Consider the following 19,623-nt stretch of genomic DNA (forward strand, 5'->3'; position numbering starts at 1 on the left):
TCAAATGGAGAAGCTACTCTATGGGTCTGTTGCACCACCGCCGCAAACTGTGGTTCGTGACGATGGTGAGGTTGTGGAAAACAAAGATTATTAAATCTTTGTTGCTCAAGATAGTGCCCTCGCGTCCTGGTTGTTGTCCACGTTAGTCCTCAACTGCTTCCTCAACTTGTCGGAGCAGAGCCGGCTGCGGAGGTGTGGAGTGCTATCATGAAGATTTTCTCCAGTAAATCTACTACTACGATAATGAATCTTCATTATCGGCTGAAGGTGGTCAAGAAATGTGAGATGACTATGCGTGCGTATATTTCTCATGTGAAAGAAATTTATGACGCCTTGGCTGCCTGCGGTAGTCCTGTGACCGATCAAGAGAAGGTAGTCACCATTCTCGGTGGTTTACCTGTTGAATACAAACCGTTTGTGGCGTTGATAACGGTGACTCGAGAGCCGGTTACGCTTGATAGAGTTATTTCGATACTTCTTGATGCTGAACTCCAGAAGAAAGCGTTTGATCAATTTGAAGGTTTAAGTCTCAGTGCTAACGTTACTCAGGTGGTTGCGAAGGAAGGCTCTCATGAGACGGTTCAATACTCTGATTCGAAGGGTGGCAGGTCACAAAGCAATCAAGGAGGCCGTGGCAGAGGGCGTGTGCGGTTTCAGACTTTCAGTGTCAGTTGTGCAGTAAAAAGGTCTTCTTGTTGACTGTTGTTGGTATAGATTCGACAAAACGTTTCCAGGGGTGTCGTCCACTACCAGCAATGGTGGTTCTGTGCGCAGTGATTCAGCATCAAATGCAAGTCGGTTCAATGTTAATCTTGTTAGCCATGATTGTGCTTGTGCTCACTCAAAGAATGTTCAGTTCACTAGGACAGCTGGAAATGTTTCAGCAGTTTCAAATGATCAAGCCAAGTGGTTCTCTTAGATTCCGGAGCTACTCACCACGTCACTTCTAATCCCTTGAACGTTGAGGACGGAGTGGATTACTCCGATGCCGTTAAGTTGATTGTTGGTAACGGAAAAGGTTTACCCATTTCTCAAATTGGTCAAGCATCTTTCATAACTGCTTCTAGAGAAACCGATGCTGTTTTGTTACGAGGCCGAGAGGTGAATGGTTTATATACTTTCAATCAAGTCAATCTAGACAATGGTGGTAGCAAACCTCAAGCTTGTGTAGCTCGTGGTTCGAAAGCAGATTATGTTCTTTGGCATGATCGACTTGGTCATCCTGCATTTGAAACAATTCTTCAAGCTTGTAAACGTTGTAATGTTGCCTTACCAAAGTCATTAAATAAAGCGATGTTAGATGTTTGTGCATCATGTCAAATGGGTAAAGCCATCGTTTGCCTTTTCATGCTTCTACGACTCATTATGAGAAACCATTTGAGTTAATATTTTCTGATCTTTGGGGGCCGCTGCATATTGCGTCGAATGGATATCATTACTATTGTTTCAAAAGATGGTGCATCAGCAGTTTGGTGTTGGCATAAAAGCTGTTCAATCTGATTGGAGTGGTGAGTATCGAAGCTTGTCTCCAATTTTGCTCAGAGAGGGTATTCACCATCGCGTCACGTGTCCACACACCTCTCAACAGAATGGTTTCGTGGAGCGTAAGCATCGACATGTTCTTGAAATGGCCCTTGTTCTCTTAGCTAGGGCTTCCTTGCCATTGAAGTTTTGGGCATTTGCTGTGATAACTGCCGTTCATCTCATAAATCGTTTACCGACCAAAGTACTTGGAGGGGTGTCTCCGTTTGAAGTCCTTTATATGAAACCACCTTCGCTTGATCAATTTGAAGGTGTTCGGCTGTCGTTGTTACCCACATACAAGGCCTTTTCAATCTCATAAGTTAGCATTTCAGTCTCAGCCGTGTGTATTTCTCGGCTATAGCATGCAATATCGTGGCTATTATTGTCTGGGGCATGATGGTCGATTATATATCTCTCGTCATGTTGTTTTTGACGAACGTGTGTTTCCATTTGCAGAAACAACGAATAGTAAAAATGCTAAGGTTGCTAGTGCTCGTCCATCTCTATCTCTTCAAGTTGTTCCAGGTGCAACACGTGTCTTAGGCTTGTATGGATGCCAACCGAGGCAGCATCTCCAAGTGTGGGGCAACCTGATGATCAATCTGTGCAGCATCCAGTTCAATCTGGTCATTCCAGCCGTGGTTCTGATGTATCTAATCGGGAAGGTTCGCCTGTTAGTTCGATTGGTTTTTCTGAGAATGTGTATGCTGTTCCAGGAGGGGTACATGTGAGTGACCAACTTGCAAATGATTGTGAGCGTATGCCTCCTCCTCTTAATCGACATCCTATACTCACTATAAGTAAGATGGGCATTTTTAAGCCAAAGGCACTTGGTTCAACGGCTAATATGGTTGATATGAGTACAAGTGAACCACATACGGTGCATCAGGCTTTGCAGCATCCGTGTTGGAAGCTGGCAGTTTTAGATGAATATGAGGCATTGATACAGAATAATACATAGGAGTTGGTTTCATTTCTTGAAGGAAGATCTGTCATACGATGCAAGTGGCTTTTTCGGATTAAAAGGAACTCTGATGATACGTTGTCTCGATACAAAGCTCGGCTGGTTCAGGGGTTTTTCACAAGTGCCTGGTCCAGATTTCTCGAATACCTTCAGCCCTGTTGTTCAGCGTCCACCAGTAATGTTGTGCTCTCAATGGCTGTCACTAATGGATGGTGTTTACGCCAAGTCGATGTTAATAATGTATTTCTCAATGACGTGTTGAACGAAGAAGTTTATATGGTCCAACCACTGGGGTTTGAAAAGGTTGCTAGCGATGGTTCTCAATTGGTGTGTAAGCTTAAGAAAGCATTGTACAGGCTGCGCCAAGCTCCAAAAATGTGGCACGCTCAACTTCGACAGTCACTGATTAGTATCAGATTCAAAAGCTCAACAGCTAACTCCTCTCTTTTTGTTCAGTGCACAGAAGAAGGGCGAGTTTATGTTTTGATATATGTTGACGATTTTGTTTTTACAGGGGATTCCAATGATGTCGTTGAAGCTGTCATTTGAATGCTGGGGAAAAAATTCTCATTTGTTGTTAAGGCAGCGTAAGTTTATAACGGAGCTTCTTGTGAAGACTAATATGTACGACTCCAATCCCTCATCGACGCCTATGTTCCATATCCCAAACTATCACATGATGCTGGTAGTCCTCTTACCGATCCTAATGCATACAGGAGTGTTGTTGGTGCTTTGTTGTACTTGACTCACACACGACCAGATGTTGCGTTTAGTGTTAATCGTGTTGCTCAATAAATGCAACGACCTTGCGAAGGACATTGGTTGGCGGTTAAACGCATCTTGCGTTATTTGAAGGGGACACTGAATCATGGCTTTTTGTTTTGTGCAAATGGAGGGTCTCCTGCTGTTGTGGCATTTGCCGATGCGGGCTGGGCAAGTAACGTGGATGATAGACACTCTGTCACTGGCTATGGAGTGTTTCTGGGGCAGCATTTGGTTTCATGCATGGTGTTCAAGAAAACAACGGTCTGCTTCGAGATCAACCACTGAGGCTGAATATCGAAGTGTGGCGGATGCGGCTTTGGGAGTTATGTGACTTAAGACTTTGATGTTCAATATGGGAGTTGAAGGTGCTGGTGTGATAACACCAGTGCAGTTGCCGTAAGCGCGAACCCAATGTTGCATGCACGTTCTAAACACATTGAATTGGATGTTCACTTTGTTCGCGAGAAGGTAGTAGATGGAACGTTGCAAGTGAGTTATGTTCCAACTGAGCAACAAATTGCAGATGGATTCACGAAACCCCTTACCAAGGCCAGCTTCATTAGTTTTCGTCAGCAGATTGCCGTTGCAGAAGTTCCAGAGGAGAGAATGTTAGTATAAAGGTGCGTATAGTATAGGTTGGTGGTTAATAGATTGTGTGAATCTGTTATTGAGTTGTAAGCCAAGTTTGCTGAGCTGCTAGCCAAGTTTGTTAGGCTATTCACGTTTTCTGTATGTGAGGAGAGCTATATAAATAAGGCTAGGTATATTGTAATTGGTGTACTGTTTAAAATACAATTTTCTCATGCTGAAGTTTCCTTTTTCAGAAGCCAACATAAATATCATTGTCGTTTTGATTTTTTTATTTTCACATATTCTTAGCGTTTACTTTTGTCCGTCATTGTGGCACGGTTGTTCGCTTATTTTTATGATAAAACTTTGTCAATCGTTATAATATTTTGATATTTCGTGTTATATTTATCATGACGTATCTTTTAATTATAAAAAATATTTTATCTCGTATTGTTAGATTTTTTTTGTAATTGTTTGACGATGTATCTAGAATGATTAATGTAAGTAATTAATCAAATTGGTTCTCTCAATCTTCACATCTCCATTAATATTATGTCTAGGTTCGAATAGAGAAATGAAATTGTTGTTAGTTGCTAGGTTTTTTTAAAAAGATGAACCATATATTCAAGAGAAAATTTTATTTTTCTTTCCTTCTCTCCCTTTGAGTTTTCATGTTGGGATTGTGTTGTCTTTATTATACCTTGTCTTTTTATTTAAAGATAATCTAACTTTTGTTAAATAAAAGACAGATTTTAAGATAAATGTTGTTCTTCTTAAAGGAATCAAGTTCAAGCAACTGTATTTATATAAATGTATACGTTGTTAATAAATTAAGAAAATTTTGAACAATTACTACCTTACAATCATTCAAAATTATTATAAAACATAAATTTTAAAAGTAAGATTTCCTTAATATGCATTCCTAAACCGCTTATAAGTCCACAAATCCCAGCCTAACTTACTACGAAGATATTATGTTTTAATCATACTCGAAGCTCTTGATTACAATTATAATAACAATCCCAGTTAAATTATAATTCAATAACTCATTAAGTAGTGTTATTTTCTTTAGAGATCCTAAGTTTAATCAATTACGTATGTAGGTATGCATACGTTGTCAATAACTAATTTTTTTATTGATATTACCTTATGATTATCCTATAAACTATTAAAAGAATATAGTTCAATCAAGTTTTACCATCACATTACTTTCTTGCCCAAAACGAATCAAACCCAACCAACACTAATGATTTTGTTTTAAAGTTGAGACTAATTTGATGTAAAGTCGTTCCGTCCTGACCAAAAATTGAACCAAAAAGCTAAAGTTCCTTAATTTAATAATTTTCCGTTTGAGATAAAGGCATGTTTAGTTTTGTTAATTGTGAACCCTAAAAGTTTAAACAGGCTTACTCAGCTGCAAAACCTGCGCTTTTGTTACTATACCCGTCTTTAATTTTAATCTCTAAAGAAAAAAACCATCTTTAATATCATAAATATTAGTTTAACCAATTAATTCAATCTTATTATTCATTCTTTCGTTGTTACATATTTATCTTAATCGAATCTCAACTATTTTTTTATTTAATCTTTTATATTCCTTTCGAATCTTTTCATTTTGTACATCAAAATCTCTATAAAGAATTCACTTTGAAAAAATATCTCTAAACATAAGATATGAGAGATTTAGAGTCTTACACTTCTAAAATTACAATTCCCTGACAGAACCCCTGACAGGTCTCATGTGATGTTTCAGAATTAATTTACAATTGATCATATTAGCAGGCTTATCCATCCGATTGACCTATAAATAAACATCATAAACCTAATCCCAACACAAACACCAAAGTACAATATTTAAGTCACAAAATATAATTAAAAAAAGCTCTCTCAAGATAAAAAAATAAAAAAAAAGGAGAGGCATAATCCTCCCTACAAAGTCCAAACATCTCTAATATTTCCATATTTAAATTTTTTTATTAACGATTAGTAATTGTTCTTTTATTAATTATAATTCTTCGTTTAAATTATAAAAGGTGAACCATTTATAATTATTGTGTTCACCTTTGTCTCATTGTTGAATTACTTAATTTAACCGATTGATCAAATTATTCATCTTTATTTTTTTTATAACTAAGATTAATCTTCTTATTTTCTTCTAGAATCTTCTTTTCCCTCGTGTAATTTTTTTTATTTACCCCAATGGTGGCTCGTGGCATCCGAGCGCGGCAATCCAGGCGAAGACTAGCCGTGGAGACTACAAATACCCAACTCTCTCAATCTCAATAATAGGGTAATAAAACTATAAAGTTAGCCATTAGGACTTTTGTATTGAGCTGTGTGTGTGGCTTACATCTATGTATGTATGCATGCATGAATGATGTTCCGTTTAATAAAATAGCATCCAACAATGGCCACCACACACACAGACAAACAAACCCCATCACTCCACTCACTTTCTCTCTCGTTCATGGCAGAATAATACGAAAACTCCGAGAGCATTGGAATTCGAGATAGTGGAGTTATTTGCATTCCCCACCAACATTTCACCATTCACTTTTAACAAAGCTATGGGTTTAAGTAACATCTTCATTTTAAAATAAAATATTTAATACCCAAATTAACAAAATTTTCAAGGCAAAAAAAAAAAGAAAAACAAAAAAGCTTTGATCTCGCCTTTATATACGACCCACCATGTTCCCTAATGCATATATCCACACACTCTTTCTCTCACCAAGCTATTTGCCGTCTTTCCCTTTAGCTACATATATATTTTCAGTTTTCACTTACTTATCCATTGATTGTACGAAAGATGATTGCCAGAAGCCTCCAAGAAGTTGTTGATACGTACCGAAAACATAAGGGAAGCGGTGGTCGGAGCTGGTGCCGGTGGCATGACGACGAATGGTTGGTTTTCAAATATGGGTGAAAGAGGATGGTGGAAAGAAAACAAACAAAGCTTTGCATTGCGCTCTCCTGAGTTTCTACTAGGGAAAGGCGCACCATTGCATTGCGGGGAATTGAGGGTCGCGGTCCGATTTTTACTTAACTCTCTCTAGTCCTATATTATATATATATAGCTATTTTCTCTTTTGCTTGTTTAATCTCGAGTCATGTACTTTTACTTAGTTAGGGTTTAGGGTGTATGAGATGAATGTGGGATGTAAGTGATGCATACCTGGTAGCTATAGCTTCTGTCAAGGTTTGTTCTTGCAGTGAGTTTGGGGTTTGGATAGTTCTGAAGATAAAATGCTGCTGTGAATGCATTGCTTACACCTACTACCATGTATTTTGCTTTCTAGTGAGCTAAAACTACAAAATATGAAGATATAAAATCCAGTGTTTGCTTTACTTTTTTTGTTTGCCACTAATTGTAGTACTGTAAATACTAGAAATATCGCAACTTGAGTTCAACTCGGTTCGAGCAGACTAGACTCGAGCTTCAATCGAACAAGAATTTTTGAATCAAGTTCAACAATACTTGAGTTAGACAATGCTGGTCTAGGGTCCTAATTGGAGTACATTTGAGGTTTCTATTTGGTTGGAGGATGGCCAAATTGCCAAAAAGAAGTGGTAAATAGCAAACCCTTTTATTCTGGTTTCCCATCTTAATCATTGGCTGAAAAAAGGAAAAGAGAAAGGGGGGTTTGTGTGTTGGCCTGAATAGCTCGGTGATTTTTAAGAAAGGGAATGCATGGGCAGTGAGACTTGTCCTTTTCAGTAAGGGAATCACTAAGGTAGATGCTTGACTTGACTGCTGCTGTCTTTCTTTTTCTACAATGAATAAAGGAAATCTGAACTAAGCTGAAGGATTCATTTTCCTCCCCCCTTTTTGTCAATCTGTGAGGGAATCTCCTCGGCTGTCGTTTGGAACTTTTGATTTCAATGGGCTTATATTTTTCCAAGCCCATGTTATGTCTGCCAATAAGCAAACCTATGTTGATGTTCACACTTCATATAAAGTGGGATAAGGTACATTATATATTACTCTAACTTTAGCTGTTGTATCAAAATTATTATTAAAGGAAACCCAAGTGGTTTCAATGATTAAAATATATATATTTTTTAGAGATATTGAGTTTAAGTAATTGTGTATATACGGATGTGAGTGTTGTTAATGATTAAAAAAGATTCTAAAAAATTATCATTCTAGAATATTAAAAAATTATCATTAAAGTATAAAATGACATTATTGTAATATTAAATTTTAACTTTTATTGTAACTACATTATTAAACTATTAATCTATTAATAATTAGATGATATAGTGCTGACATATGCATATGTGAAAGTAAAAAACAAACTTTTTATTTTATCTCGTTATCTTCATAAAAAATAAGAGTTCATTTATTTACTTTTAGCCGTCATTAAAAATCAGCAGTATATCTTTTTCAAGCACCTTAAATATTGATAAATTTGACTTATCGTTCTTCACCATTTTACCCGTTTATATTTTTCTCGAGTCTCTTTAAATGTATAAAATTAAACATAAATAAATTTTATCATTGACTAAATTTATCGTATGACAATTAGGAGTGTAAATGAACCGAGTTTAAACGAACAATGTAATGTTCATGTTTATTTATTTATTTTGGAAGGTGTTCATGTTTGTTTGTTTGTTTTTAAGGTGTTCATGTTTTTATTTGTTTTTAAGGTGTTCATGTTCTTGTTTGGTTTGTGTTCGTTTATTTATTTTTAATGGTGTTCGTGTTCGTTTATATGTTGTTACCAAACATGTTTGGTTCGTGTTCGTTTGAATTTTTAATATTGTGTTCGTGTTCATTTATTTATTTTTGAAAATGTTCGTGATTGTTTATTTATTGTTCGCGAACATTTTGTTTAATGTTCATGAACATGTTTGTTTAATGTTCATGAACTTGTTCATTTAGAGTTCATGAACATGTTTGTTTAGTATTCATTTAAAGTTTGTTTAGTGTATGTCTAGTGTTATTTTATATGTTCAATTTTTAGTTTTATCCTTTTAAAAAATGGTAAAATTACGTCATTAATGTTTAAACTCCTTAAAATTTATGATTTAACTTTCAACTTTTATCATATATTCAATTTAGTCTATACACGCCAACATTTAAAATGTAAAAAAGAAAAAAGAAAAAGAAAGGGAGAACGGGAAAAGAAATTTATTAATGAACATAAATAAAATAGTCGATAACGAATTTGTAATCGAACAAGCTACTGTTCATGTTCATTATAATAGTTTACGAACTGTTCATCAAACATTCCATTTATGTACACTTCCAATAACAATTAGATCTATTCATTTCAAGATCGGTGTATAATCTCTTACAAAATTAAAGGAAGCTTTCTCTTTATTTCTTTTTATTTCTTTGGAACCTGAATTTTCTTGACTGTTCAATTTTTTTTTTTCATTTGATCATCTCCTTATTTTCTCATAGAACTATCAATCACGACTATCCATTTAAATAAAAAAATTTGTCTATAATTATCATAATCAATATTTTACCCTCAACAAAATCTATGGGCAAGTATTGGTTGGTTCAAAGGAGTAGTAATTCGAAGAGACGTGACCAATTATATATCGCATTTTTTATTGTATGTGGATTCCTAAAGTGCTTTTTAAAGTTATTTATATATAATTAAAATTAAATTTACCATTCCGTTAATTCATTAAGTTCCTAGAAAAATAAAATCATCAAACATGTAAATAAATAACCCACCTCCTTGTAGACCAAGATAACTACTTTCTTATTGTACAAAAATAAATACTAAAAAAGAGCATATACAGGAGAAAAAGAAGATCCTTCAAAAAAAAAACTAGATGGAAAAAGAAAGTTGAAGGTCAAAGATCTCAAAACAATTGTTGAAAGAAAATACCAAAGTTTCTAAAATTCCGAATCACCAAAATCTCAGGCCAAAGAAAACCAGGCGAACAAATCTTGACCAACGCGCCTACGCCCCTCGCTCTGATTATCGGTTTTCAGAGGGGATCGACAAAGCGGGCAATTAAAATTGAGATGCTCCAGCCACCCATCGAAGCAATCCTTATGGAATACATGGAAGCAATCCAGTTTCCTCACCTGTTCCCCATCTCTCAGCCCGCACAAGCACACGATGCAATCGGAGCCCTTGCCTCCGCAATATTCGTAGGCGAAAGCCTTGTTTAAGTTGAGCTGCTCGGCAAGTACCACAAGGGTGGCGAGGCCGGACCCTATGAGTCCGACGTCGTCGATGGCGGTGGGCTGGTCCGGGCAAGGGAAAAGACCAATCGCATGGAGGAAACCCAAGAGGAGACTCCGGAGATAGCCGATGCACTTTGCGATTACGGCTACGAGGAGAAGAGGGATCGAATCGGATGACACTTCGTTTAGCTGGCTTTGTAATCCCATGGGGGGGGGACAGGGTTTTGAATGGGAAGTGAGATATATATGTGTAAGTTGAAAAAGGAAGAGATTTTATACACGAGAAGAGCAAAGAGATGATGATGGAGAAAAGAAGAGGCTAAAGAATGGGAGATTAAGGCCATGTGTGTTGGGCTCGCTTTCTATAAATTATTTTATTTTCCTTTCTTATTTTATTATGTTATTTTCCTTACGCATTGTAATTGGTGTTTTCGTATAATATTTGGGTATTTTTAATTTTTGCATATTAGAATATTCATTTCCTGTTTGTATTTTATGTTGGTGTTATGTAATGTTTGTGTCATGTTATATTTGAACTCTGTAGTGGATTTAGGGTCAGGATGGACTGCTGAATGGATTATTCTTTACTCAAAAGAATATATAATTTATTATTATTTCTTCCTAAGTTTAAATATTATTAAAAGTCTCTAGTAAACAATATTGAATTTCGGTACTATTTAAATCTAATTCTCTATTGCATTTTAAATCAATTTTTGAAATAAAAATTATTTTTGTATTGAAAATGATAGAGAACAAAATTAAAAACATAACGTTTGAAATAATAAAAAATACTTTTTAAACTATTTTTAAAAAAAATTAAAAATTTTTAATCAAAACATCATTTAACTATCATTTAATTTTATTGTACTCCCTAAAGATTCTTCACACATGCCATCTTAACGCCTTGCAACCATCGAAGAATGACACTTTTGAATCTCCTACACCCTAAAACCTCGTAAGACATAAAGAGAACATCTCTAGAAGAATGATTTCGAATATCTAACATCCCTAAAAAATCAAGACTAACGAATAAGATTATTGACATGTTAATGTAACATATTAGAGCCAAACCTACTACCACTTAATTGTATTCACTTAATCTATCATCCTAAATGTAGCAATTATAACCATACGACCGAAACATACATTAATGAGTACATATATAACCATACGCCTGATTGTATTTGAGGGTGATGCTCCCCCACTAATACCACCATAACTAATATGGTCGGTCCAACAAATGATGTCATTTCCACTGACTATTTTTTTTTAGATTTTTGCAATTCATATTTAGCACTGGTAGGATTATTGATTAATTATATTTGTATTCATTATTTTTCACATGTCATTCATCATCATACGATCGAGACGCATCGATGAAAGAACTACTTAATTAACACATGTTGATACGTTAAAGATAATATGATATAAATGATGAAAATAAGGTGTGTCTTGTCAATTGCATCTTTCACATGAGTTGTGATATCTTTTAACACGCGAGTTATTTAAGTTTATAATATTTTTTTAATATTTTTTAAATTATTTTTAATAGAATATTTTGAAAGATGCATCTTATCAATTACATCTTTCATGTAAGTTAAAATATCTTTTGAGATCTAGTGATTGAACTGTCACTTAAGATAAAAACACGTTTTATCAGTAGTGTCTTTCTTTTATGTGTCAGATAACAAGGTTATTATAAAAATTAATAAAAAATATATTTTAATAAATGATATCTAAATAAAAAGGTGCTTGATTATATTCTAAAACTAATTCATTAAGCAATACTGAAGCGTGTTCATACTTTTGACCACAGCGCACATATAAAGCTTTTAAAGTGCCAGAATTGTGGATTAAAAGTAATTTTATACTAACCCCACAATTTATAAGGTCAAACCGACCACGTCTTGTTATATAGTTCACCGTACCAACCTCTTTTATTTTATTTTTATTTAAAGTGTTGTCTTGTGTGTACCAAACTTGGTATAAAATTTCAACCAATTAATCAACAATAGCGTGGCTCTGAAAATGTGATGTGGATATGTAAATAGAAGTTCCCAGAACTTGCATTTGCTTACATTACACTGCCTAATCTGTTGTTTTCAGTAGGTATTTCATCCACTTTTGGGCACCTAAATTCAACACTCCTATTATTTATCATTGCGATTTGATTGATTTATTTGTATAGAAATAATAGTAAGTTAAATATATGTGATTTTTAAATCATTTTTATCTAAAAAACTTAATTTTCTTATTTATGAATTATTCAGGTATTAATTTTGAGTTCGTAAATATATTTAAAATTTTAAATATATGTTTATCCTAAGTTATATAAAGTATTATTATATGAATTTAAATTAAATATTAGAGTAAATTATGTATTTAGCTATTCAATTATTCTTGAGGTTTTATTTTGATCACTCAACTATTTTTTTTCAAAATCTTACTTAAAATTACATTTTAATTTCGTTTTGGTCACTCATGTTAAAAAATATAACTAAGGATATGGTAAGTTTTTTTTCTTAATGATGATGTAATATTATTTTATGATGACACATTATCATAATAACGAATAATCAAAATGAAATTAAAATATAATTTTATGTATAATTTAGAAAAATAATTAGATAACCAAAATGTACACGCCTAATTAATTGCTGACTAAATATGTACTTTAGTCAAAACACTGTTATCTTGTATACTCGAATATGTATAAACCAGAACTCAAAATTTTAAATCACATGTTTAATAATATAATCCATTAAAAGTTAAGTGATCAATGTTTGAATCGCTTAGAAGCAAAAATATGATCAATTTAGTAGTTTAGAGTAAATATAGAATATTTGAGTTCACAATCCAATTAAATAATATGACTTTTTTTTATTAATCTATCGTAATAATAAGGTAATATCTGTTCATATATAACTTTTAATCTTTTGATATTGAATGCTCGTACCCTTGACATTTATTGAACCATGTTTTATAATATTATAATATAACAAATTAAGGCAAAAAAATTTTAGACTTGATTGAATTTGTTCAATTTTTTCAAAAAACAATTCAAAGTCTATTAAAAATAGAATTTGAACACAAAACAATTTTATGAGTAGTACCGATATTGTTCATACAATATCAATACTATATGAACAATATCAATATTGTTATATGATATTGATGCCAAAGATAAGAGAAGTATTGATATTACTAGTTGTTTTCCAAATTGTTCAAATTACATAATACAAAATTAATACGGATACTTAAAGGGTACTGACACTACTTTACACAGTGATATCGATACTTGTTAAAGGAGTATCGATAATGGTCAAGCCCAACGCTCTTTAACGGCTAGTTTATTTAATTATTACAAGGTAGTACCGATACTCATTAAAGGAGTATCGATACTCCCTATTTTGGACAATTTTATTTTTGTAGAAAATTCATCTCCAACGGCTCCAAAACACACCCAACGGTTAGAAAACGACCACAAACTCATTCCAACATATAAAAATAAATTAAAGACACTTGAAGAATGTTACAACCTATATCCGAGCAATAGATATCAAAAGAAAGCTTTTTTACTCTTTATTTTTCCTTTTCTCTTATACATATTTGAGGTAATTGCAAATCTTTCGGTTGTCTTTCTAATAAGGTTAATTATTGTAAACAATTATCTTTGTGAGGTTTTTCTTGATTACATCTTTTAACTTTTGTAGAAAGAGAGTAGTTTTCTCTTGTACATATATTATACCTATATATTTTTATTAAAATGAGTATATAATATATATAAATTATTTAAGGTATTAAATTTATAAAATTATAATATGTAAGGTTTAATATAAAAATTATATTTTAAGCATATACACCGTGATAGACGTTAAAAAATTTTGTTAAAAATTAGTCAATTAATCAATAATTGACATCAGACTTAAATTAAAAAAACATAAAATATTATTGCTTTGAAAAAGGACCTTAATTTTTTAAAATATTAGACATGTCCCTAAAATTTCTAAAACCCCCAAAACCTGCCGACAACCCCTGGCCAATCGACCCCGTCGCAGTCATCGTCACCTCTAAATCTTTATCCAACGGTCAAAATTTATAGATTCATCTAAATCTATAGCCATCTCTACTGTAGGAGAAGGAAAATCCTCATTGTTGCTTGCGTTAAAAAATAGAGTTTTTTTTAAAAACAAAACATTTGAAAGCTTTTTAGAAAGATTAAAAAATATTTTTAACGGTTGAGACCGACCAGAAACTTAATATAATAATGTTTGAAACATTAAATAACTATATTAACAAAAAAAAATTATACATTTAAATAAGAAAAGGTGTATTGTTTATTTGTTTATATTAAGCTTATATATAAATACAACTTTGAGAGATTTGGCATTATCTCTGCTGTGACCTTGATATTTTTTTTTCTTTCTAAATTATAAATACGAGTATTTTAATGATAAATAACAGATATATTCCGCAAATCTCTACCGTCCACCATGATACGCGTATCCACCGATCACACTGTCATTCTTTTTTTTAATTAATACGAAAATTGGATCTTTCAAGAAACAGCAACTTGCGTGAGATTGGAGGGCGGACCCACTTGCCTTTTCTCTCGGACCACTTAATATAAAATATTTATCATTGTAAATAACACCTTGCTAAATTTAAAAAAAAAAAGAATAAAAAAATTGTCTGTGTAGGAAATCTGTTCATGATTAAACCCGGCCCGTTATTAAAATTTAACAGAGTCGAGCCCCGCTATTTATTATAAAAAGAAACACTAATATATATTAAACTCAATCAGCGAGAAAAAAAAAAGATAATTTTTTAAATTAATAAAATTCGTTAAAGTTGATGAGAACAAATTTAAATTTATTGACGGTAAACAATTCACTCCTTTTAATTTGGACAGAGTTACTGTTAATTTAAAAAAAGACCATTGACTAGTGTTTAGGTGAAGGAAAGAATGGGCTGTGAAGAATAGGATAATCGAAGACACCATCGACCGATGAGTTGCAACGAAGACAATGGGCCATGAAGATGAAGAATAAGATATTGAAGTGGTGAAAGGTCTAATTATGTTTCAGTCTCGGTTGGAAGTATTTTTAATGACTTTTATTGCGCGCTTCAACCGTAGGGTTATCATAGTTATTTGTAATCTAAACAAGTTGGCCATATACAATACTCAGACTTTGGATTTCGTTCTGGTGCATCACGTGGACATGTTAAAGGTGTTGTTTGGGTTTTGTTATGCGAAGCAGTTGATTAGCAGTTTGTGTTTAGAGGATATAGGCGAGTAGCAGACTCCAATTGATGGGGAAGTTTCCAAAGGCCGTATCCACATGTATAACAAGTTGTCCAGAGACTCATGGTTGAAAATAAAATGGTATTTTCTTGATCTCGTTGGATGTTTTCTGGTTGGAGGAGAAATAAGTTGAATCGATTGTTGGCGGTTCACCGCTTCTGGCTTGGGTGGAGAGTCACGGCCTTAGCATGTGCAACAATAGGCTGGTGTGATTCCTCACGTGGTCAGCAAAGATACATTTGATGCCTCAACTTGGATGGGGGATGTCGACCGTAGGTGAATCAATGGGGGATGCGCTTGTTTTCTCGACGTTGTGTAGTGGTAGTTAATTAGGAGACGTCTTAACTCCGTTAGGAGTGGTAGGTGTGTTTGGATGTTTGTGCTAGCAAGGTGTGGGATTCTTTATCTATCAGGAACTCCAACATGGAGTGGTTATTCCCACTAAGCGAATTTCAGTGAGGGATCACAAGAAGGATGTTTGCATCCCGTTGCACATTAGGTTGTCCCCCCCTTAGTTGAGGGGGAGATAATTCATCACTCCTAGATGGGTTGGTCGGTCTTTGAGAGCGACTTAATATCCTATAGGAATGAAGGTGGCTCGACGTTTCTACAGTTGGTTGGAGATGTATGAACAAGGGTATCTTAACATTATTTAGAAGTAGCTCTGAGCTAAATAACCGGTGGTGTGATTCATCTCTGCACCTATCAGGCTTCGAGAGAAGTCTAGGGTGCTTATTTTATAAAGGGGTTAGAATGTGTTGCAGAAGATCTATGTATCTTTGCGTACTTGGGTTATGAAATTAGGCAAAATTATTTCTACGTCTCCAGATATACCCGTGAAAAATCCTCAACGTTTGTAGTTTTCTAAACTCCCGATAAAGATGCGGAAGGATCGTCAATATTATGGGATGTGTCATGTGGAGGTGTCTTCGTTCGGAAGTCTTCATTGTCATATTGATATCGTAGATAATTGGAGATCCTATGATGGTTTAGCATAAATGTAGGCGGAGACAACTCCATTGAAGACCTCAACGAGATATGCAGATGGAGGTGCTTTCATCATTCTTTGTTATAAAATTTTACTTTTTTAAAGGCTCCCAGCCTTAGGTATGGGGGTATTACTAGGCGAGTAGCAGACTCCAATGGATGGGGAAGTTTCCAGAGGCCATATCCACATGTATAACAAGTTGTCCAGAGACTCATGGTTGAAAATAAAATGGTCTTTTCTTGATCTCGTTGGATGTTTTCTGGTTGGAGGAGAAATAAGTTGAATCGACTGTTGGCGGTTCACCGCTTATGGCTTAGGTGGAGAGTCGCGGCCTTAGCATGTGCAACAATAGGCTGGTGTGATTCCTCACGTGTTCAGTAAAGATACATTTGATGCCTCAACTTGGATGGGGGATGTCGACCGTAGGTGAATCAATGGGGGATGCGCTTGTTTTCTCGACGTTGTGTAGTGGTAGTTGATTAGGAGACGTCTTAACTCCGTTAGGAGTGATAGGTGTGTTTGGATGTTTGTGCTAGCAAGGTGTGGGATTCTTTATCTATCAGGAACTCCAACATGGAGTGGTTATTCCCACTAAGCGAATTTCAGTGAGGGATCACAAGAAGGATGTTTGCATCCCGTCGCACATTAGGTTGTCCCCCCCTTAGTTGAGGAGGAGATAATTCATCACTCCTAGATGGGTTGGTCGGTCTTTGAGAGCGACTTAATATCCTATAGGAATGAAGGTGGCTCGACATTTCTACAGTTGGTTGGAGATGTATGAACAAGGGTATCTTAACATTATTTAGAAGTAGCTCTGAGCTAAATAACCGGTGGTGTGATTCATCTCTGCACCTATTAGGCTTCGAGAGAAGTCTAGGGTGCTTATTTTATAAAGGGGTTAGAATGTGTTGCAGAAGATCTATATATCTTGCGTACTTGGGTTATGAAATTAGGCAAAATTATTTCTACGTCTCCAGATATACCTGTGAAAAATCCTCAACGTTTGTAGTTTTCTCAACTCCCGATAAAGATGCGGAAGGATCGTCAATATTATGGGATGTGTCATGCGAAAGTGTCTTCGTTCGGAAGTCTTCATTGTCATATTGATATCGTAGATAATTGGAGATCCTATGATGTTTTAGCATAAATGTAGGCGGAGACAACTCCATTGAAGACCTCAACGAGATATGCAGATAGAGGTGCTTTCATCATTCTTTGTTATAAAAATTTACTTGTTTAAAGGCTCCCAGCCTTAGGTATGGGGGTATTACTGACGCCCTTCGATCGAGTCTTTGGCGGCGGAGTGAAGGATCAATGCTTGGGGCGAAGATGTTATCGGAGGCATTCAAATACTCTGATTTGGTTATAAGTGTACATCTCTCTTTGTAGTATTTACCCGATTGGAAGCACTGGCGCTATGATCGAGCGAAGGCGCTCTCTGTCTTATTCGAGCGCACGTGCTTCTTCAAAACTCCTCGAATGACTATACTATAGTTTTTGTTTTTGTTTTTTGAGAATGGAAAATGGAACATATACTATAGTTGTTTGTAGCAGTTGGGCCTAAGTAGGACAAACCAAATTAACATCATGAGTGAAGGCCTGGACATGAGTAGCCTGCACTGGTTTACTGTAACCAGGACCAGCACAAGTAGTGTTTCGACCATTGTGGTGACGGAAAAGCTCTGGAGTGAACATTAACTTGGAACTTATCTTAAACACAAAATATCAAACACATTGTATGCATAAGTAGAGCAAAGAACCAGATCCAACAAGAGAACGAATCGAACAAAAACAACATATCTAAACGACGAAGCTATTAGATCAGAATCCCAGGAAGAACCTACACAACAAACAGAAAAATCAACCAAGGCAAATGATCAATGGCAACAGAAACAAAAGACTTCATCTTCTCTAGGTCGAGGAATAAACATAACTTCTGATTCCAAGACAATTCACGGTTTCAAATATCTGTCACCTGTGAATCAACATAAAAGATAATAGTAAATGCAACATTGTACTCAAAGTTCCATTTATCAAACAAGCACGATAAAGATCAAGCTTTTGCATCCTGAAACGAAATGGAAGGCTTCATCCTTCGCATTAGCATCAACATTATTTCTTTTATCGCAGGGAAAGCCGGCAGATTAGTAAAAGAACCCGAAGACTTTAAAAAGCAACAAGTAAATGTCTTATCTCCCATTGAGCTTGTCGATTTCTAGACTCAGTAAGAGCATTCACTTTTATTTCCTTAAAATTCTCCTTTCTCCTTCTTTATAAGCACGATTATGATTAAATTTAGAACATGTCTAAAAAAAACCTTTTATTTATACCACTCAAAAGCTTGTGAAGTCTAATTTTATTGATCATTCTCCTACCGTCAAAAGTAAAATTTTGCAACATATTTAACTCGATTCAATAATATTATGTCAATCAAGTGAAGGCATAATTTATTCTATTCAAATATAAAATTAAATAAATAATTTTTACTTTGTCTTTACTTTTTATTCGATTCAATTACATTTTGTATTGATTATTATTACTGCTTATTTCAATTATCAGTATTGTTTATTTCTTAGATTTTATTCGATTCAATAAGATTATGGAAAATGACCAAAAATGATGAGTTTTTTTATTACGAATTCAGTGTAAAGGTTTTTCTAAAGGAAATGAAATTTGTATTTACATGATCATGTAATATACCTATTTATCTCAAAATATCTTTAAAACATACTTGATTCCTTGAAATATATTTCCACCAAACTCCATTTTCTCTTACTTTAGGCTTAATTTCTATGTAAACCCACTCTTTTCTTTAGCTTTTCATTTTAGTTCTAAATTTTTTATTTAACTCGTTCTATTACAAATTTGTTGTGAGTATGCCTCTTTTGTTTAAAGATATAAAAATATGAATAATTAAAATTATGATTATAACAATTTTAATTATAATCCAATATTTATAATAATTAATTTTGATTGTGATTATTATTCAAGTTAAAAAACTAGAACTTGAATAAAAAAAAGGACAAAGGACGAAACCGTAAATTCAGAATGGGCAATTTAGTAATCGTTGTTTAGTGAAGAACTGTTGGTATTGCCGCGTGTTTCTGTCGCATAGTAAACGTTCAACTAGGGATGCCAAAATAACCGAACTCGTTGGAGAAAATAAAAAATCGAATTAAACAGGTTGGGTTTAGGGATGATAAACGGGAACGGTAATGGGGAAAAATCGAATTTTTTAAACGGGAACGACGATGAGTTTGGTAATTCCCGCCCGATTACCCGACTCGATACCCGACCCGATAAATATTAAAAATAATTATTATATTTATATACATAATAATAATAAATTTAAT

The 19,623-nt window shown here is 34.3% G+C and overlaps 1 protein-coding gene across 1 annotated transcript; it reads right to left on the minus strand.

Moving 5' to 3' along the window:
- Positions 1-9,499: 9,499 nt before the first annotated feature.
- Positions 9,500-10,268, minus strand: LOC120197860 (E3 ubiquitin-protein ligase RHA2A-like). The gene has a single exon (XM_039199255.1). It carries the CDS (start codon positions 10,182-10,184, stop codon positions 9,705-9,707), a length of 480 nt encoding a protein of 159 aa, XP_039055186.1. The 5' UTR covers positions 10,185-10,268; the 3' UTR covers positions 9,500-9,704.
- Between the last annotated feature and the right edge of the window lie 9,355 nt (positions 10,269-19,623).

The sequence above is a fragment of the Hibiscus syriacus genome, unplaced genomic scaffold (genome assembly GCF_006381635.1).
Source record: "Hibiscus syriacus cultivar Baekdansim isolate YM2019G1 unplaced genomic scaffold, ASM638163v2 tig00117056_pilon, whole genome shotgun sequence".
In the NCBI taxonomy this organism is placed as follows: Eukaryota; Viridiplantae; Streptophyta; class Magnoliopsida; order Malvales; family Malvaceae; genus Hibiscus; species Hibiscus syriacus.

What these genes read in the sequence shown, in the direction of transcription:
- LOC120197860 (XM_039199255.1), bottom strand. Translation starts at nt 10,184, where the DNA reads ATGGGATTACAAAGCCAGCTAAACGAAGTGTCATCCGATTCGATCCCT.